General features: G+C 34.1%; 1 protein-coding gene across 3 annotated transcripts in view; it reads left to right on the forward strand.

The window, feature by feature from the left end:
- CTDSPL2 (CTD small phosphatase like 2) overlaps window positions 1–22,680 on the forward strand; it is a 71,122-nt gene that overhangs the window by 43,384 nt on the left and 5,058 nt on the right. For 2 of the 3 annotated variants that reach the window (XM_027084162.1, XM_027084161.1), the window contains exons 6-12: window positions 3,156–3,234; window positions 3,534–3,645; window positions 6,405–6,491; window positions 16,906–16,968; window positions 17,073–17,152; window positions 20,462–20,588; window positions 22,068–22,163. In XM_027084162.1, coding sequence (XP_026939963.1) covers window positions 3,156–3,234; window positions 3,534–3,645; window positions 6,405–6,491; window positions 16,906–16,968; window positions 17,073–17,152; window positions 20,462–20,588; window positions 22,068–22,163 — 644 coding nt within the window. The remainder of the gene's footprint in view (window positions 1–3,155; window positions 3,235–3,533; window positions 3,646–6,404; window positions 6,492–16,905; window positions 16,969–17,072; window positions 17,153–20,461; window positions 20,589–22,067; window positions 22,164–22,680) is intronic. The other variant, XM_027084163.1, reaches the window with a different exon arrangement.

Below are 22,680 nucleotides of genomic sequence, written 5' to 3' on the forward strand. Positions count from 1 at the left end.
TAAAGAAAAAATGCATACAACTATGAAACTTATATACAGTGCAACCCTGTATCAGTATGAAGAGAAAAGCAACATAATAGAGTTAAGGTTTATTTTATTTATTTTTTAAATTTTATTTATTTTTGGCTGTATTGGGTCTTCGTTGCTGTGCGCGGGCTTTCTCTAGTTGCAGTGAGTGGGGGCTACTCTTCGTTGCGGTGCGCAGGCTTCTCATCGCGGTGGCTTCTCTTGTTGCGGAGCACGGGCCCTAGAGTGTGCAGGCTTCAGTAGTTGCGGCGCGTGGGCTCTAGAGCACGTGGGCTTCAGCAGTTGTGTCACGTGGGCTCAGTAGTTGTGGTGCTGGGCTTAGTTACTCCGAGGCATGTGGGATCTTCCCAGACCAGGTCTCGAACCCATGTCGCCTGCATTGGCAGGCAGATTCTTAACCACTGTGCCACCAGGAAAGTCCAAGGTTTATTTTAAATTTGTCAAATAAGGAATTCCCTGGCCATCCAGTGGTTAGGACTCTGTGCTCTCACTGCCGAGGGCCCGGGTTCAGTCCCTGGTTGGGGAACTGTTGGGTTGGCCAGAAAGTTTGGGTTTTTCTGTAAGATCTTGAGGGAAAAACCCTAACAAACGTTTTGGCCAACCCAATAAAATCCCCCAAGCCATGTGATGCGGCACTCAATCAATCAATAACAAATAAAATGTTAATATTGATAATGTTTAATTATAATGTTATAATTTAAGAATAATACTGAACCTAACAAGCAAATCTAATGCTGATTACTTTGCCTGTTGTTACAAGCTAGTGAATGATAAGGTATAGCACAGACTTCAGACGCGCAGGCTCAGCGGCCATGGCTCACGGGCCCAGCCGCTCTGCGGCATGTGGGATCTTCCCGGACTGGGGTACGAACCCGTGTCCCCTGCATCGGCAGGTGGACTCTCAACCACTGCGCCACCAGGGAAGCCCCGAAGCCAGGGCTTTTGACTTCTTAGATGTTTTTTTTGTTTTTGTGCTTCTATATAAACCTTTGTACTCGTTTTTTTCTGACAGCTGTGCCTCCCGGGAAGGGATTTCTATAACTTTAGTTTCTAGAGGGGAATAGTAAGATTTACTCCATTTGTCTCATTCATTCGTTTTTCTAACATTTAATTGAACACGTACTTTTTGTGATGGGCACTATTTATAAAGATGACTAAGATGTGCTTATTGACCCTGAAGAGTATATGATCTAATTGATGAGCCAAGTATACACAAAAATTACTGTACAGTGTGGTGAGTGTTGTTACAAATAAATGAGCAAAATATTGAGGTGGCACATTGCAGTTACTCTGGGAGGATCATGAAAGGAAGAAGTAAAAGTTTTGCTGATCTTCAAATATGAGTATGAGTGACAAAAGTGGTACTTTTCCCCAACTTGAAGAACGTAGCCAGAGAGAACAAGAAGGAAGGAGGCTGGCTCTACCATTTACTTATCTGTGTGACTTTAGATAACTTATTTAAGCTCTCTGAGACAGTTTTCTTAGCTTTAAAATGGCAATAATAATTTAGAGCTTTGAAGGCTAAATGAGATGAAATATGAAAAATGCTTAGCATGGAGGTGCTCGAATACTAATTACTTCCTGTCCCCCTTTCTCTGAGATTAATAGGAATTTGAAATAGTAAAGTGGTAGGAAGATATATTTTTCCATTTGTCCCCTTGTGCTAATGAACCGTTACTGGCATAAAGTTGTTAGAAATGAACAAAAATTCTGCTTTACATCTGTTGTCATTTATTGAACATACACACTGTATTGGCTCTGTCTCAGAAGGTATTAATACATGGTAATAGCAAAAAACATAAGTTTTTATCCTGAAAGACTACTATCCACCAGTATTCCATTCCTATAGATAGAGTACAGCAATTTTTATTGAGGCCCACTGTCTTAGTCCTTTCAGGCTACTCTAAAAAACTACCATTAGACTAGGTGACATATAAACAATAGAAATTTATTTTTCATAGTTCAGGAGTCTAGGAAATCTGAGATCAAAGCCCCAACAGATTCAGTGTCTGGTGAAGATCTGCTCTCTGGTTCATAGATAGCTGTCTTCTTACTGTGTCCTCTTATGCCAGAAGCTCTGCAAGCTCTTTGGGGGTCTTTTTTAAAGAGCATTAATCTCATTTATGAGGGCTCCACCCTCATGACCTAATGACCTCATGACCTCCCAAAGACTCCATCTCCAGACACGATCACATTGGGGATTAGGTTTCAATATATGAATTTTGGGGCAACACAAACATTCAGTCTCTAGCATCCACCTTAAACTTTCATCTCCAAGACATTACCTGTTTAGCTTGTAAGTTAACATTGTCTCAGTGAATTTAAGTTGTAAATATTGTCTTAGAAAATTCCTAACATAATTTCTAAAGCTTTATCAATTGATCAAATTTTAATTCAAACTTAGAATGGACTATGTGTCGTGGAATACAGAATTGTTTCTTGATTATTTTTAAGTTGCTTGTAAATGAGAAGTAAAATAATGGGTCTTCTAAAGCACTGATTTCTATATACAGCATAATTTCTTAACTTTTAAGATCGTAGACAACCTTGAGAATCCTGTAAAAATGTACATAAAACATTTTTTCATAAGTCTAGGAGTTTGTAGACCTCTTAAAGCCTGTTCATGGATCTTAGGTTTAAAACTACCTTCGGGATCTGTTGTCAGCACACATATATTGACTGCCTGTATGTACTGTGCACTTTGTGAAGTATTACTGCTATGAGCACCATGAAATTTTTATGTTTATACATACAAACATCATCCAGTTAGAAATGGAAATTTTGTGGAGTGTATTTTCCTAATAATACACTCCACAGTGTAAGTAGTAAATAGTAGGAAATAGTGTAAGTAGTAAATTTTCTCTTAGCTGTTAGGGATTTAAATTTTGCTAGCCACGATATAACTTGCCACTTTGTATGTAATGGTAAATTTTTCCTTTGGATCCAGAGTTAGATCTATGTGTTTATAAATTTACTTTTAAATACTGTTTACAAATTATTTCTGTCTTATCTTTAACCTAAAATACACAGGGCTTCAGGAAGATCTTAATAAAAGCAGTAAAAATGTATACTTCATGGAAGCATTAAGTGAGTAAAAGCAACATTTTGTTTTTCACTTTGTTAAATAGCACCAGTAACTCCAGATAGTGGTTATTCATCAGCCCACGCAGAGGCCACCTATGAAGAAGACTGGGAAGTATTTGACCCGTGAGTTTTTTTTTTTTTTTCCTTTCTCTCTTTGAAAGGAATGAAAGTACATATGTAGAGGGGTGGCTAAATGGTATATTGCAAAGAGCATTTGACCTGTAGGTATTAATACTTTGCTGAGTTACTGAAATACTAATTTGTATATTTTCTGTTTTACTTATGTGTTTTATAAGTTTGGTTTACTAGGTTTAAATATGCATTATTTAATTAAAAACTTAAAGATGAGCTGAATTTAGTAATATGTTTTATATTTACAAAAATGTAGAAATGTTGAAATTTTCTTAAAATTTGATTTATAGCTATTATTTCATCAAACATGTTCCACCACTGACAGAAGAACAACTAAATAGGAAACCTGCCCTTCCACTGAAGACAAGAAGCACACCAGAATTCTCCCTAGTTTTAGACTTGGTAAGTATATTATCTGTAGAGTTAGGGAAAATAAAGGCTTTAAATTCTTTTTAAAAATACTAGCCCAAAATACCTAAAAGAATACAAGTGAATGAATAGCCTTACACATACATTTACTATAAAAACATGTCTTAGGTGTTCTGAAATGTTTTTATTTTAAGCACAGTCTAATGCCAGGGCCTCCCCAATTTGTTGGTTTCCAGTACCCTTTGAAAATAAATTAGGCTTTCTTTTTCTTTTTCTCCCCCAACAACCCCCGCTATTTCACTATTTTTCTATTTAAATTAAATTAATTATTGCCCCCATACTCCTATACCCTTTGTTTTGTTTTTTAATCTCCCAATAAATTCTAATTTCATGGCTAGATTTCAACCTTTTTGGGGGGTGGGGGAGTCCCAGTCATGTTCCCCTGAAGGACCTAGGTCTTAATGAGTTAACCTCATGCAAGACCATACTCCTTTTCTTGTTCCTTTTTTGGGGGGAGGGGCAATCTATGTAATACTTAATACTAAGTATTAATATTATCTAATACTAATAACTTTATTAATAGACTCTCAAAAGCATGACTTCTTAATGCTGACTAATAAAACCTTTAATATGCTCTCTTGGTGTGAATTTTAAAATTTATATTTTTTTAGGGTACCAGAAGAGCTTTGAAAACTGAATATCTCTTATCTTTTCCTAACCAAATTTAATATATGGTCACCATTATTTACCATCTGCCGGCAATTTCTTGATATTAGCAAAAATATGTATCTATTATATAATACTGGAAAACATTTTACTATTTAAAAGCCTTTGTTACTAGTAACCTATAGTTGGAAATGTGGTTTAGTTCTTATTAAAAAAAATTTTTTTATCTTAAGGAAAAGCATATTTTTAAAATCTTAACTAGCATATATAGTTGTTTTGAGAGTTGAGCACCTTAGCCTTTGCCTAGCCAAAGAGATATAAATAAAATAGGCATCCAGAAGGCCTAAGTATTTAAGGTGTTTATTAGAGGATAAGTAGGCAAAAAAAGAGAAATTTTGAAACTGATTATGAGTAGTTTAGATTTGATATACAGAAACTGAAAAAGATTTTGCTAGATTTTTATGTTAGCAGTTGATGTCATGATAGCAAGTTTGGCCATATAATTTTTAATCCAATGTGGAGGTAAATAGAGAGGGAAAGATAAGAATTGGTGAGCATAAATGAGTAATTTTACAGAATTGGGTAAAGAAGAATGATCAAAATTTAGATAGGCTGTAGATGAAGAAAGTAGAATTAGCTATGATTCAATTATAAGAAAGAGAATACCTTTTTTAAAGATACTAAGGGAATACCTTGAATTGTGTACTCTGATATGCTATTAAAAGAAAATGTGGGTGGACCTAGAGTCTGTCATACAGAGTGAAGTAAGTCAGAAAGAGAAAAAAAAATACCATACGCTAACACATGTATATGGAATCGAAAAAAAAAATGGTTCTGATGAACCTAGTGGCAGGACAGATATAAAGATGCAGACGTAGAGAATGGACTTGAGGACATGGTGGGGTGGGGAAGCTGGAACAAAGTGAGCTTTGACATGTATACACTACCAAATGTAAAATAGATAGCTAGTGGGAAGCAGCTGCATAACACAGGGAGATCAGCTCGGTGCTTTGTGACCACCTAGAGGGGTGGGATAGGGAGGCTCAAGAGGGAGGGGATATGGGGATATATGTATACATATAGCTGATTCACTTTGTTATACTGCAGAAACTAACACAACATTGTAAAGCAATTATACTACAATAAGATGTTAAAAAAAGAAAAAGAAAATGAGGCATATCTAGAGTGTTTTTTGCTCTTTGCCTCCTCACAGTTTAACTTTAGGTTAAAAGAAACACTCCAGCTAATAAGATGTGGAATCACAAGGTATGAGCATTTGTGTTTCATTTTAATTCATCTTAAACACATTGAAAAATTTGGGGGGTAGTTACTAGCAGCTTTATTTTTTTAAGTGTTGTCACTTTCTACAAATGGAAGCCTTTTTTTTTTTTATCCTTCAGGATTTGAGAAATATACATATTTGCACATACCTTACGTTGAATGATCCTTACCTTCTTTTCCTCATGAGAAAACAGGGCTTGGTAATCAAAGATGAGAAAGAAGTCTTGATTGACTGCTAATTTAGTTAAACAATGTTTATGTCTATGAAACATGTTCAACAGATACTGAAATATCCATTTTCTAAAATAAAATTCTTTATAAAAGGTTTAAGAATAAGGAGCTATATATAAATAGAAGATATATATTTTTAATAGTTAGATACTAAACTTCCATTGGCAAATTGTAAAAAAAAAAATTAAGAAAGTTTATATGTGGTTTACTTAACAGAAAGTTGGCAACTGCAGGACTCAGAACAGTGGTTGCCAAACATGCGTATGCATCCTAATCACCTAAAAGGCTTATTGAAACATAGATTGCTGAGTTCCTCTCTACTCCTTGCTGAGTTTGAATGATAAGAAATGGAGCTGGAGGTTTTGCATTTCTAACTAGTAGTTCCCAGATGATGCTGATGCTGCTTGCTGTTCTAGCAGCCACACGTGAGAACAAGTGACTTAGAAAATTCTATCCCAGATTGCTATGCCACACACAATAATGTATTATAAATATAAAATTCCATGTATGAATGGGTGCTTTAATAAATGTTTTTGGTGAGCATGAATACATAAAATTATCAATTGAAATGTCGTAATATCTTGGTTCATTCAATATGTCCTTTTTATTTTAAGGATGAAACACTAGTACACTGTAGTTTAAATGAGCTAGAAGATGCAGCACTTACTTTTCCAGTCCTTTTCCAAGATGTCATTTATCAGGTAATTAAAACTTTTTAACTTGAGTTTTGGCCTGTTAGATATTTTGAACCAAGAAATCTTCTGTAAATTTTTTTTTTTTGGTGAAATTTAATGTGTTTATTCCTAATGGATTTCATCTGTATTTTAATGATTTAGTAACACAAAGTAGCATCATGCTAAATAAATAACTACATAAAACAACATAAATGTTACCAAAAAAATGTGAACTTTTTTTACCCATTGCTCTCTGCTAGTTTCATAACCTGTTTGCCAGCAGGTGGAGGCAGGAACACTGACATCTTAGGTCCCCGAGAGCTTGCCAGGTTAACACTTGGCGTTGTTGTTGTTGTTTTTCCAAAACCCAATTAATAGGAAGAAACCTTATTCCTTGTTGGTCATTTTTATTGCCTTTTGTAGTAATATGGTGTGTAGGTTGCAGTGTAGTAGATCTACTTTATTTTAATCACAGAATTCCAGGACACTCTTCTAGTTACTGCTTTACTTAAAAAATTAGAGTATAAGTATTTCTTCCTCCTCTGTGTCGATGGACAGGTAACAGTGCAAAATACAAATACCATTTACATTTCACTGCAGATTATGTGTGTTGACCATAGGTTTTACTTTATGTTTCAGATTTTCCTATTATATAATTTGAATTAATATATGTGAATACACTTCAAAAACTACGACGTGCCTTTCTGTTCATGGAGGTTGTTATTGAACTAGCATTACCTTCTTATAAACCAGTTGTTGAAGGATTGGGAAAGGGTCAAAAACTTTGTTGTTTGTCAGGTGGAAGCCAACCCAAGGATTAACTAAAGTCACAGAACATTTACCATGTGAACAATGAAAAGGTGTTTATGGTTGTTTATGTGCTCTTAATAGGCAGTTAGAATATGTGTATAGTTTTCTTGGCACATGATAGTTATTATAGCTCGGAAATCATAAAATTTTAGAGTTAAATAGTTTGTGGTTCAGGATCTACTTTACCTACGTTATCTTGTAATCAGTCATAAGAGGATTTAAGCAGTTATTGTCAGTTCTGGTTTAACCTAGAAAGGTACTGTAGGTATGGTAATATCTGGATACTATCAATATATTTATTTCCCTTTTATGTAAACTGATTTTAGTTCTGATATAGATCAGAGGATGAGCAAAATATACATAAAAATGAGGGATTTTAGGGTTTTGAATTCCTTTTTAACTGTATATTATTTGTTTAAGGTAAATCTTTTTCTTAAGACATTTTCTGCCAAATAGGTTGTTCTTGTTTAGTGTAATTCAAGGACAGGAGTCTTGTGGCAAATATAAATAGCATGGCAATATGTTCTCTCTTTTTAGCTTGATAACCTTGTTTTTATGTTCAAAATTGCCCTTAAAAACAATGGCTTTCAGGCTTTTGAATTTGGAAAAGAAAACTGTTACTGAAAACTATAAATAATTATTTTGATGTGATTTCTTAAGCTTCCAGATTTGAAATTTATTTCTGATAGATGGTTTTGGTCTGTTTACATAATTTTTAGTAGTGAAATAAGAAACTTGGAGAGTAGATGAGTTTGATTTCCCTTTCATGAGTGTATTTCTTTTCAGTGTGACCATAAAATTGAATTTTTTTCTTATTGCTTCCACCATTTCTTCTTTAGTTCTCTTCTTTATAAAATTCTTACTGTTTCCTGTGGATCCAGACAGTTGTCTTATTTTGAATAAAAGGCTCCTAGCAGTGCATATGACTAATATAAAAAAAACTTCATACGTACTGCATCTACCTCTGTGGAATTCAAAGAATTCTTTTTCTTATATATCTGAGTTATACTTTCTGAAACAGGAAAATTAAATGAGCTAACCTAAATCAGGAGCAATGAGCAGGAAGTTTGAATCTTAAAAATTATAGAGATGATTGTATTTTAAAATGATTTAGTTACTACATCATGTACAGAGTTTAGTTCCCTTTCAGTAAGTTTTGAGGATGTCCATAGTTAATACTGGATTTCTAGTTTTGGCATAGCCATTCTGTCTGCTTTTTAAAAAATAACTTTGAAGAAATCTTGGGTTAGGGTTCCCCCAGTTTTCAGACCAGCAAGCTCCCTTTAAACAGGGAATGATGTCTTTTAAACTTTCAGTGGTGTTGTCTCCATCTACTGGCAAAGAAGAAATATACACAAGGGTCTGGGATGATCTAAGAGATTTTGGAGAAACCACATTATTAGGTAAGATGTAACTTACATGTTTAACCACTACAGTATAATGTGGCCCACTTAAAGGTAGAAACCTGTAAAATACTGTATATACTCTTAAAAAAATAATTTGTTGAGATGAAATTCACAACATAAAATTAACCATTTTTAAGGGGGAACAGTTTCATGGCATTTATATACTCTTGAATATGTCAATTCCATAACATTTATGTATATACTCTTAAAAATAAAATGGTAATGTTAAGATAGGATCAAATTCTTCATCTGATTCAAAGCTAGATAAATTTCCTCTTGGAACTTTTGTTACTTTTGCTTTTTGTTTATGGTAAGTTTGTTATAGTAGAACCATATCTAATGTTAATTCTATTTGTTACTCTCTTTCTTTCAAAACAATTTAAAATATAAGTTGTCTTATGTATCTTCTGATAATGGTCTGTATCAGGGGTTGGCAAACTTTTTCCTTTAAAGGGCCAGTTGTTAATATTTTAGGTTTTGCAGTCTGTGTTACAACTACTTTTTCTGCCATTGTAGCATGAAAGTAGTCCTAAACAATACATAATGAATAAGCAATGACTGTGTCCCATTAAAACTTTATTTACAGAAATAAGTGATGATCTGGATTTGGCCCAAAGGCCATAGTTTGCTGACCCTTGGTCTAATAATTATGAGAGTATATGCAATAAATTTACATATTCAAATTATAAGTGGAAGTAAGTAATCAAATGTTCATCAAAATTCTTGTTAATATATAGAGAGATTTAAAATTAGGTCCACTGTAGCCTGGTTATGGGCTTTCTTAGGTTTATTCAGATGAAAGTTTGAGGGAAATTTAAGGTGGTCACTACTCACGTTTAAAGATTGCCTTACTTCATGATACACACTCTTCTTTTGATTGATAAGTAGGACTCAACCTAGTTAATGCAAGACTTAGAATATATGAGGATGTAGATTATTCAAGCCTCAATTAGTACCTTGAATGTATTTGAATTTCCATTTCTCTAGGAGATAAACCTAAAAGATCCAACTCAAATTAAAATTTTGATATATGTTACCACTGACACTATACAGATAGACAGATCGTAGTTTGTGTATATGGAGAAAAAGTCATTTGAAAGAAGAACTGGGTTTTTAAAGTGAGGGTGTGGCATTCACAAAGGCAAAGTATATGGATTTTTGTTTGAATGGGTCTTTTCCTCTCCCTTAATTGGTAGTTTTTCCATGAATTGTTTTACAGTTAGATATTGGGAAACGTATTTATTCATAGAATGGTACAAATGCATTTGATATCTGGAAAAACAAGTGCGTGATCAGTTCCAATGCACATGTTTTAATTTTTATATTTAGCTTATATTGACACATTGTCAGGAAATCCATCTCGTGGTGTTACTCAGTTAAGAGGTCTCCACTGTATTTAGTTTCTGTTCCTGCAGATCCACCAATTCAAGACTCTAGGTCATCTCACTCCCTCTTCCATCCAGAAGATGACTTCTATCCACAAGCAGGACTGAATCAAAAGACAGATTTTTCACTTAGCTCTTGAGCTGAACCACCTCCTCAATGACCTTCCTCTGTCTCCATCAAGAACTGGAGCTCAGTTTTTTGAAGATGTAATAGAGCTACTCAGCCCAAACGTGGCTAATTGAAGACAAAAAGAAGATGCCTCATATGTTTCACTACAGTGCAACCAAACGTAACTGTGTTGTCCAACTCCTCATTCTGTAAAGTATGGCAGGGGCATCTGATTTTTGACTCTGTTCACCAATAAGACTTTAGCCAGTCAGTGGCTTTCTGAAGATCAGTAAAATCAACAAACTTTGGGTCAGCTGTCCAGAAATCAGATTGTGGTAAGCACTCAAGGAGAGATAGGATCCTGTAGGGAGCTACTTGCTAAAGGATGCTTTGTTTTAATAGTAGAGGTTGCCTTTATGGGAAAAGTTGGGGGGAGAGGTGGGTGGGAAGCCCCATGTTAGCAAAGCTCAGCCTCTTCCTCATTATTATAGTTTGTTTTCTTGGGAAACTTACAACCTAGGATAATTTTCATAAGGATCTCAAATATTTTATACCACAGAAAAATAGAAGTAGAGGGTCAGTGGCATCTATCTCTTTTCCACAGTCTAGGAAGAAAAGTCAGCATTATTTTTGCTTCACGAAGAAAAAAGCAATCGTTTAAATGAAGAGTTTTGTTAGTAAACACCTAATGAAGTTTTTCCTCCCCTCAAGCTCTGGCTTAAATTGATACTAAATAAGAGGCATTTTGTTTTGACATTCGTAAAGCATAATTTTATTGTACAAAAGTAGAATGTAGGGCTTCCCTGGTGGCGCAGTGGTTGAGAGTTTGCCTGCCGATGCAGGGGACACAGGTTCGTGCCCCGGTCTGGGAGGATCCCACGTGCCGCGGAGCGGCTGGGCCCGTGAGCCATGGCCGCTGAGCCTGCATGTCCGGAGCCTCTGCTCCTCAGCGGGAGAGGCCACAACGGTGAGAGGCCCGCGTACCGCAAAAAAAAAAAAAAAAGTAGTATGTATTTTGTTCCTTAAAACATCTGGGGTCATCGACACAGTATTGAGGATAAAAGTAATATTTTATATCTGGTAGGGAAGAATATTTTGATAACTAATTGTGAGTCAATATTTTAAATAATTTTAAAGTAATTTTTCCATCCTTATAGCTAGTCATTGGCACTAATTTTTTCATCATGGTTTGTATTCTTTATAAATGTATCTTCAAATTAGAAGAAGTTCATTTAAAAATACAGAAAATTCTTGTTCAGTAACTAAAAATATTTTGCAAATATAGGAGATGTGACAGTTGATTACTAAGCATATTAAATTGGAGGCTTCAAAATTTAGAATTTGTTTTTAAAGGCAACATTTGTGGGGTTTTTTTTTTTTGCTCTTAAAATGAGTAAACTTGACTTTAAGATAAACACATTAATATTTTATATATATGCACAAATATGTGTACATACATATTTAAATTCAAAAATTATATATGTATATTGTATATATATTATATATGTATGTAAATGGCCATGACTTGAAAAGTATGCTTTGTTGCTAATTTTTAATATACCTTCTGTATGAATACATTAAGCACTTTATCCCTTTGGGACTCCATAAGAAAATATCTTTTCAAATTTATTTCTATTTAATACAGTATAAGGTTTTGCAGAAGGTTTTAGTTTGGGGGTTTTGTTTGTTTTTATTTTTATTGGTTCTGATGTTTTAGTATTTACCTATTCATCCTCAGATTGATCCACCTACAAATACTATCCCCAGCAGCCTCTTATTGGAACTGTGTGAAGCAAAAGGTGACTTGTAAAATCACCCAATGGGTTATGAAGTTGAGGCCTCCACAAGGCCTATCTGAGCAACCCTCTTTCTATGGAGAAGGTTTGGGTTTTGTCTCTATGATCTGGTATTGATGCTAAGACAATGTTAACTAAGTTAAATAGTTAAGTAATCAGTTGACTTACTTTACGTCTTCTAAAAGTATAGATATGGCTTTCTCTTTGAGTTGAGGTTGCCCAGTTCTGCCCCCATAAAATCCTACTCATTCCAGCTATTCTCCTTATGGCTGATTACTTTTAAATAATAAAGTGGATAGTAATAATAGCTATTAGGAGTCTCAGTGTTCTGGCACTGTTCTAGGTGCTTTATATGTATTAACTTATTTAATAAACAACACTATATAGGTACTGTTATTATATGCATTTTATAGATAAAGAAACAGAAGTGTGCAGAAGGGTTAAAAAAAATGGTAGAGCCCCTTGTATACCTGTGGTATCTGCTAATACCTGTAGCATCTCTTCTTCACATTGTTCAGTGTTGTTAGTTTTCTACTGTTTTAATTTATTACTGCTGATTAAATAGATAGCATCCACCAATCATCTTTTTATTTAAAGGTACCTACTCTTAAGTAGGTGAATACCACCAAATTTATCTTTTTGTTTTCCTTCCTGCAACAGTGTAGCAATAAGTTCAAAGGATTTCATGGAAAAACTATTAAAGATACTTCTTTTTGAATATGTTAGGGTCATATTATCTGTGCTTAAAACCATTTAGAAATATTTTTCCTAAAAAGATCCACATGTAAGAAATTTTTTTTCAATTTTGCCCACAAATTGAAATTGCTTATCTTTTGGATGTTTTCTCCCCCTACCCCCCTTTTTTGGTCGTGCTCATAAAGTTACCTAGATAACTTAGATAATGGTTTGGTAAACTAATACTCAGAAATTCGTGTATATAACTTGACATTGCATATTTAGACATGAATTTGACTTTAGGCAGACTGTCAGAAAATATTTATAATTAATTTATAACTGGCTTGCTATTTTAATGACTATTAAATCTAGTTCCATTAACCATTTATTGCCTGTTAGGATCATCTTACATGCACAGTTATAGGACATCCTCTTGTACTAAAGAAAGTACAGGCTGACTGTCAGATATTGTTCAAATCAAGTAGTGTTAGTGTACTGTTAATGTAATATTATTTTTCTATAATATATTTATCATTTTTCTATATAAAATTTAAGTTTTGGTAAAATCAGCCCACAATATATTATACAAGATTAGTTCCATTATCACTATTTTGCAGACATTATTCTAGTAGATTTTGTTTTAAAAGTTTACATCATGAACATATAATGAAGTAAGTGAGGGAGATTAAGAGGTACAAACTTCCAGTTACAAAATAGAGTCACGAGCATGAAATGTACAAAAATTTTACATAATAAACATTTCATAACATGAACATCTTTGGGTAGTAGGCAGTCTTATTTAAGACATGTTTTGGGTATGGTATTTTTGTATAACAGTTGTTCATTATTATAGTATTATGCATTATTTTAAAACTGACTTTTTCAAAATATATTTGGTTTAGTGATAGATTAAAACTATGTGTTGTGTAGATAGAATAATTGCTGTATATTTGGAGGAATATATGTATACCAGCCTGAAATGAAACGTATGGCCTAGTCTTACATTTGAGAGACTATATCATTTTGAAGAATTGCAGGTTTGAAGAAGGATGGTTTCTGAAGTACTAAGTAGTAGAAGAATGTAGAAAATAGGAAGTAGGCAGCTTGGGACAGGAATCTTTGTTACGAGAAGGTTAGGAGAAGAAAAATGGAGTTAAGAGCATCTGTGGAATAGATTTTGAAGCATTTGGAAGCATGTCTATGTGTGTATCTGTATGTTTGTATATCTCTGACCTAATACAATAAGTGATCGTAGTCTCACTGTATTATACATACCTTAAAATTGTTCTTATTTCCTACTGGATAGTGCTTAGTGCTTCTTAACTTCTATATATTTCTGCTTTAATATATCCATCCAAATGAGTTAGACCTTGTTGGCCTTATGTCTCTATTTCTTTTTTTATTATAAATTTTTTGTTTTATTTATTTATTTTGGCTGTGTTGTGTCTTTGTTGCTGCACGCGTGCTTTCTCTAGTTGCAGCGAGTGGGGGCTACTCTTCGTTGCGGTGCATGGGCTTCTCATAGTGGTGGCTTCTCTTGTTGCGGAGCATGTGCTCTAGGCACGCGGGCTTCAGTAGCTGTAGCACGCGGGCTCAGTAGTTGTGGCATACGGGCTCTAGAGCACAAGCTCAGTAGTTGTGGTGCGCGGGCTTAGTTGCTCCACAGCATGTGTGATCTTCTCGGACCAGGGCTTGAACCCGTGTCCCCTGCATTGGCAGGCAGATTCTTAACCACTGCATCACCAGGGAAGCCCTATGTCTCTATTTCTATTTTTCTTTCTGAGATTTTACCTTTTCAGCACATGGCAGAACCTTCTGTGGTCCCAGCCACATCTTAGCTTGCTGTTACTTTGTACCTTTCTACATTCCTTCCCCACCCCCACCCCCCGCTAACCATCTCAGTTTCTGCCTGTATCTTTTAATCCTGAAACACCTTCCTGTGTTTCAAATGGTGAATCTGTTCTGAGAATAGGAACATTTACAGTCAACAGTTATTCTGTTCTCATGGTAAGGAAACACTCTAGCATTATATTCCTCTATCTCAGTGCCACCTTTCATCCCCAGTGAACAGGTACATTATGAAAGTAATATCAAATTTTAAGATGTGTTTTATATTTAAGTATAGTCAAAGTAGTAGAATGCATAATGAAGTTATAGTTTTGACATAATCAGGAAGTCACTGTGTAAGAAGTTGGAAAATGTCACCTTTGTACAGTGCTCCACTTATTATGCTTAGATAATACTGTTTAAATAGAAGTATTCCTTTACAGTGGAAGTGTTTTAGTGTTCAAAGGAGACAAATCCCAAATTGTAGAGGCCCTGCTTATTTTACTTTACAATATGGAGCGAGTGATAGCAGGGATATTGAAAGCAAATGAAAACATTTATACATACGCAAAAATGAAGTATTTTTGGTTATTAAATGCATTTAACTGATAAGCCTTCTTAGCAATAAACAGAAGGCTGTGATGGTTCATGGTTTATCATCCTCCATGAGATAAGGTAATTGAAAAAAAGTATTGGCCGAATTGTGGGGTTTTGTCAGTTAAGGTAGAAATGTATCTAAATCTATCAGTTACTTGGATTATCAAACAAATAAGGTGTGTTGAAAACTAAACCAAACTATACCAAATATTTCACAATGTAAATGTTAAAATTAATTAGAAGCACAACTCTAGTTAAAAATTTTATACCTCATCCTAAGTGATAGGGATTGGATACTAAGGATTTTGTCATATTTATTTGCTAGGGGTGGGGGTGTGTGGCTTACTTGGTTTTTGATTAGTCAAGATGCTGAGATAAACTGCCTAATAGGCTTAAAAATGAGTAAACCTTTATTATTCTAGCCTGTAGGCAGGGATAGAGTGATATTATTAGCATATTAATGTTTGAAATTGGTCTTCCACAAGTGATCAGTTCTTAAGGAAATTCAGTAGTTGTCCCTGTGTAGTATGTAGTCTTGCCTCTCTTTCTCTATTTTGTTTATATTGCTTAAGTTCAGGCAATTATATTTAATTTACTTAACAGATTTTTATCATGTACTTACTATATATTTGGCATTGTCTTACGCCCTTTGGGCTTCAGAACTTACAAAGACTGGTAGTACATAGTCCCTACCTCCTAATATCCTTTGCCTGATTTCCCTGTTCTGCCCTAAAACATTCCTAGAACTAGATTTTTATCATAAGGGCATTTTTGTTTAGATGTGTATTGACAACAAAATTAAATTCCATGAAGCCTAAATTTTGAATTTGTTGCCACCACAGCTTTTTAAAAAAAATCTGAATCAAGTGAATCTGGTGCATAGGCATTCTATAAGTATTTGTTGTTCATGTTTTTTGATGTTAATAATCACCTTTGAGTAGAGTACAAACTTTTCTTTTTATAAATTTTTGTCACAAAATAAATACAATTTAAAGGAGTCAAATTCTTTCGTAAATCAGTTTTAGTGGTTGCTCATGGCTTATATTTCTGTGCTTTTTGAATATTGAGTATATTACAAGAGGTACATTAAATGTAGGCAAAAAGAAGACAGAAATAAGAAAATAATGTATTTAAGTCAGTTCTTTGGGTACTGTAGTCTTTCCTGATATTGTCAGTTGATTTTGATAACTGGTGTATTTGACTGTTATATTTTCAATCTCAAGTAGCCCAGTAGCGCTAATTTAGATACCACATCTGAATCAGTAAGTATAGAACAAGATTGATTTCTGAAAAATTCCAGTTATTTAAACCCACCAATCCAGACATCTCTTTCTTGAACATTATTTACCTTAATAGAAATTTAAAATAAAGGTACTCTTAGCAGGTGATTGTTAAGAAGAAATTCTGAGTAATTATTGAGGAAGGTCATTGAGATAGGTCAGCTAGAGGTGGATATACAGCCTGCCTAATAATTGGATGGATGCTACCTGGCTGGAAGATGGAGCTGATTGGTGGATCAAAATCTCAGAGGGAAACCTGCCATTTTTAGTTTAAATGTTTATTAAAATTATATTCCATGAAGTACTATTATATGCTGCTATTTAACTATTAAAAAGTGAAATGATCACCAACGATTATTATTACCCTACCAAAAGATTGTTTTAAGTACCTTTTGGTATATGTGAAATATATTTGGTTGAGTGGTACTTAGTAAACTTTTGTATTACTTTAACATATGAACTTTTAAATTATATCCAAAGTTAGAACATATCTTATAAATAAGTTGTTCCTGTTTTATATGTTTGTTTGCTGAAGCCTATCTTTGTATTTTTTCAGGTTTACGTGAGATTAAGACCATTCTTCAGGGAATTCCTGGAAAGAATGTCTCAGATGTATGAGGTAAATATACTTAAGCTAATTATATAAGTATTTTTATTTTATTCAATATAGTACCCATATTTAGATCATGTATAATGATTACTTCTTTTCCCCTGAATTTGTAGATCATTCTTTTTACTGCTTCTAAGAAGGTGTATGCAGACAAGTTACTGAACATACTAGACCCTAAAAAGCAACTGGTCAGGTAAATTTAATTAAGAAATAGTGGAAATGTCTGTCACACTGATCTATGAAATTACTATGCTTCTACTTAATTTTGATAGCCATTTTCAGTTGGCTGCATATATAGAGATTTGTGTGTTAAATGGGGAAAATAAGTGAATTTTTTTTTAAGCCCCAAAAGTCTTTAAGAGTTCCTAATTATTTAACTCCAGACAGACGTTCTTTAAAGGATACAAAGATCAAATGTATTTATTCACTTGTACATCTGTATCCTCACTTCTTTTGGGATTGGGAGGAGGTTGGGGGTATGTGGAATTTTTCACTGTGTGCATGATGTTTTCCCTTCCTTCTGTCTCTGAGATAATGCATGTGTTGTCATCTTTTTAATGGCTTAGAGAAATAAAAGTTAATTTTAACAAAAAGGATCAAATTAAACTCTTTTGCTTTTTTCAAGAGCAAATTTATCTTCCATGGAAAGAAAATGTTACATGAAATCTAACTGGAAATTGCAGTTGGTTTAGTCACTCAGGTTTTCCTGATCTGGACTCAGTTCCTTCTGTGTGTCCTGAGCCAGCAGATGCAGTGTGTTCCTGGTTAGATGGGAGTGTGTTCCTGGTTAGATGGGAATTTAAAACAATTTGAAAATTAGTTTCATTATTTCTGTCAACTGAAGTGAGATACCAAGACTCAGCAGTCTTGCTGCATCCTCTAAGGTATAGGAGTTAATGTTTGAGTTTTGATCAAGAGCTGAGATGCCACAAAAGGCTCCTAAAAGCTTTAATAGCTGGGTGTTCATTGTCTTGAATACTTTCTCCCATACTGTCTTAGTGGAAAATCCTAAACTTAATTTCTACTGTTAAAAGTACCTGTATTATTGAGTGGTTTCAGCTATGGTGAAAGGCTTTTCCTAATGTCCACATTTAGGAGATTTTTCCCTTGTAAATAGAATGTGATTTTTTTTTTTTAATCTAAAGGATCAAAATGTGTCCTGTAGTCAGTTTCCATTTTATCTTCCATATAAGCAAGCTTCAGACACACAAATGAAAATGTGTGTGTTTCATAAAAGTATATAATTTATTATAATTTATGCTCATTTTACCTAACTTTTATAAAAGCATACAAGTGATTTTGCTCTCATGACTTCATTTATTCTGAAGATTTCTATTCAGCCCCTCCAATGTTCCAGGGAACAGTGGTGAGCAACACAAGCCCTTCCCTCTTGGAGCTTTCATTTTTACTAGGGGACAAATCATAGTCACACAGTTACGTTACAAATTAAAACCCCTCTTTTAAACTAGTTTTATAAAATCTACACATTTGGGAGTTTAAACTTGTTTTATCTAGTTGTATTTTGAAAAAGTTAAAACAGGAAAAACTTTTTGAACAGTATATTGAATGCGTTAGAGTGCTTTAGGGAATCATCTATGTTGGTGACAAGGTAGACTCAGAAATTCCTGTGATCTCTGAATCCTGTGAGTCCGAATGCAAATTTGATGACTAGCAAAAGTAGTTTCTTTCTAAAACTGCAAATACATGCTGTTGACCCTCAGATTCCTGAATAACTGGAAGGGGTTTAGTATAATTTAATTAAAATAATCATTAGTATCCATATATATATATTCAGCTGTCTCCTGTGTCTGGTGAATTTGCTGCTATTGGAGAAGAGTTATCAATAGTGATTTGCAGTTATGTGCTGTACCTGCCTCTCCAATTTCCTCGTATCTAAATGTTTATACAAATAAAATACGGAATCTTACTTAGGTCCAACCAGGACTTAAATTCTTTTGCCTAGTCTTATTTTTTTCAAAGTAGGACTGTCTTTAAACCTTTCAGAGGTAGGTGATCATTTAACTCATGAACATTTAATTAAAAGCATTCTTTGTAATAAGGGAAAAAGAATTGTTTATACTACATTTTGTCTGGTTTTAAAATTCTTCCACTTTTCCATCACCATTGGCCCTGATTAAAATATCAGTTTTGTTGTTATTAGAGCTATGGCAGATTTTGTTGGTAGAAAATGCCCCTTTCTTGAAATTGGATAATTCAAAATATAGGTATGTGTAAGCCCTAGCTCCTGAAAAATTGTATAGTGGGATTAAGACACAAGGAAGCCAAACTACCAAATGAATTAATGTATGCAAGTGGAGTATTTCAAGGTGATCTGTATCAGTTATTAGTAATATTCAGAATCTAATATTCTGAGTGCTAAATGGAGATTAATTATTACAAGTATATAAATATTATTATAAAACCTTAATACCTTTTTAAAATGATATAGCATTTTTCAGTTTCATTGGTGAAAGATAAGTTTACATTTGTAATACTTAAATCTGAATTCATCTTTTCATTCAATCCCTGTTTTTTCAAATGATCTCTCACCCCCCCACACACACACGCATGCAATTAAAATAAAGATGGGTGTTTGGGAAAAGTTGAAATGATGGAATGTTTTGGCCTCTGCACCTTTCCTCAAAAACTATAAGAGAAACTAAAAACATTTTTTAAAAATGCCAACACGGAAACATTCCTTCTTATATTTTCTGTTCTGGCATGTGCAGGGATAGGGAGGCTGTGTGGTCTTCTGGTTAGAGCAAAGGACTGGGAGCCAGGAGGATCCTGGGTTCCAATGCGGGGCTAACCACTGACTTACTGTGTGACCTTGGGCAAGTCACTTGACCTCCTTGTGCCTCAGTCAACCATCTGGAAAATTGGTTAAAAAGCAGGACCTCGATGACAACCAGATGCTGCATCTGAACTGAGCTTTTCTGGGTAAATAAATTACAAAAACAATTTACAGAGTTTTTAATCCCTCTTTATCATTTAATATAACATTTTGGGATAAAACAAAGTTCTTTAAGGCATGGTAATATTTGGTTGTAAGGTTTCAATAATTGCTAAGAATTTTTTTTTTTTTTTTTTGCGGTACATGGGCCTCTCACTGCTGTGGCCTCTCCCGTTGCGGAGCACAGGCTCCGGACACGCAGCCTCAGCGGCCATGGCTCAGCGGCCATGGCTCACGGGCCCAGCCGCTCCGCGGCATGTGGGATCTTCCCGGACCGGGGCACGAACCCGTGTCCCCTGCATCGGCGGGCGGACTCTCAACCACTGCGCCACCAGGGAAGCCCACTAAGAATTTTTATAATAAAACTGTAGCCCAAAGCTTAGGCCCACACTTGCATTTGAATTTCCTTTGTGAGAGAAAATGATAAGGCTTAACTTGAAAAGCCTATGGTATGTGTATTGTATATGTGTTTCAGTATATGTTGTGCTTTTTACATATATATATATATATATTTTTTTTTAGTTAATTTGTTTTTACTTTTATGTTTAGGCACCGGCTTTTCCGCGAACATTGTGTTTGTGTACAAGGAAACTATATAAAGGACTTAAATATCCTTGGAAGAGATCTTTCAAAAACTATAATAATTGACAACTCACCACAAGCCTTTGCATATCAGGTAGGAAGAGGGTTGCTAAACAAACTCAGACAAATGCTGCCAAAAGATTTGATGGGATAACAGAATTTTCACTGGTGGAATTTCCCTGTTTAGTGTCATCTTTTAGAATTAGGAATGCCAAATTAGTATATTCCTTGTGGAAATTTTTCTTTTAAATGAAGTACAACATACATAAAAATCTGAGTAGTAAATCTGAAGTAGTAAATCCCTAAGAAGGGACTATAAGATATATATCATTTAATAGCATTCTTATCTATTGTTAAATCAGTAATTTGATTATAAACATGTTTCAGAATTATGAATAGCTTAACCATGTTCTTCTGGTCTGTTTGATTTGGCATTTCAAAATATTTTCTTAGACTATTTTGTCAATATGTTTGTACCCTTTGTCAATGATTCTTAGAAATATAAATTCAACTAGAGGGAATTCCCTGGCAGTCCAGTGGTTAGGACTCAGCACCTACACCTGCTGAGGGCCCAGGTTCCATCCCTGGTCAGGGAACTAGGATCCCGTAGGCCATACAGCACAGCATATGATAGATAGACAGATAGATAGATAGATAGCAGACAGACTGACAAGAGATTAGCCATCCTTGCAAGATATATTTTACATTATGAGTATGTTCATGTGATATGGCTGAGATTTTCTTCAGAATAAATCAGTACAGAATTGGAATGGTGGAAAGTGGGTTGGGTGTAGATGAAACAAGCTTTGCCCGTAACTTTTCTGTTTCAAAAATGTCCATAATAAAATGTAAAAAAGAATACATGGGGAAAAATTGCATATATGGTATTGAAGTATGTTCAGTTTAGGTCACTACTTTTATTCACTTGCATTTTGAAATAATGTTTTTAAGAATTGGTTCGTAAATAAAATAATTTCAGTTATCCTCCATCTCAAACACAGTGTTCTGCATAAATGTTAAAAGATATTTTATCCTAGAGAATATTTACTATAAAACAAATATGGTTTGTATTTTTGTTTTTAGACCAATGAAATACCATTGAGTCAATTTGTTATGTTCCTACTATGTTTCAGGTTATCTTGCTAGTTGCTGGGAATAAAATAATGGGACACAGTCCCTGTGTAAGAGTATATGCTTTCTAATAGTATTCTCTGTTGAGATTGGTAAAATTCCTTTATTCAAAATGCCTAGCATTGACTAATAATATTTCTTGAATGAATAATGTTTTTAGTTATGTTAATGCAAAACTTGTTTTAATGAATATTTCTTATTAAGTTTTATATACACTAAAAATAAATTACTCTGAAAAACCAATTATGTTTCAGTTCCTTCCTTAACATCTGTCTCTTGCACTATTAAGCTGTCAAAGAATATGACAGACATAAACTCTGATGGCATTCCTTTTTTCAAAGGAACTTACTGATTAATGTTTACTAAAATCTGTTACTTTTAAGCTTTTCCAAAGTAGGCAAAATGTAAATGAAAAGAGTTAATTACTTATTTTTCACTTTAGCTATCTAATGGAATCCCTATAGAAAGCTGGTTTATGGATAAAAATGACAATGAACTTCTAAAATTGATTCCATTTCTGGAGAAGCTAGTAGAACTGGTAAGTATATCTTATCATTTTGTTAGGTTTTTGTTGCTTTAACTCTGTTGAAATAAATCTTCTCAGTTGCTTTGTGTGTACTAACTTTAAGTCAACATGGTGGGACATTAGGGCAGAGATTGAAAAAAGATTACAAGCATTTTTGAAACTTATAAATTATATTAAAATTATGTTTATCAGTATTTAAAAATTTATATATCGAATGTTTTATTTTACCAGACTTCCTCTTGCTAACTAGTTGTTACTAACTAGTTTTGTTAAATTGATTTTGTAGTTCAGGCCTAGAATTAATGCTTATGGTACTGAAACTTTATTCTGGGAACTTTTTCCTCTGTGTCCATGGATTAATTTTAAAACTACTATATAAAGTAGAATTCATTGACTGAATGCTTTACCTATCTTTTGGTTTGACCTCTTATTGCATAATTGTTCTTACAAAATTAATACATTAATGATAGGCTTTTTTTTTTAATCTAAACTTAACTGCTTCTGTGTAGTATCTTTTTATTTGGCAAAC

The sequence above is a fragment of the Aethalodelphis obliquidens genome, unplaced genomic scaffold, assembly GCF_003676395.1.
Source record: "Aethalodelphis obliquidens isolate GAN/ISIS:26980383/991018 unplaced genomic scaffold, ASM367639v1 scaffold51, whole genome shotgun sequence".
Classification (NCBI taxonomy): Eukaryota; Metazoa; Chordata; class Mammalia; order Artiodactyla; family Delphinidae; genus Aethalodelphis; species Aethalodelphis obliquidens.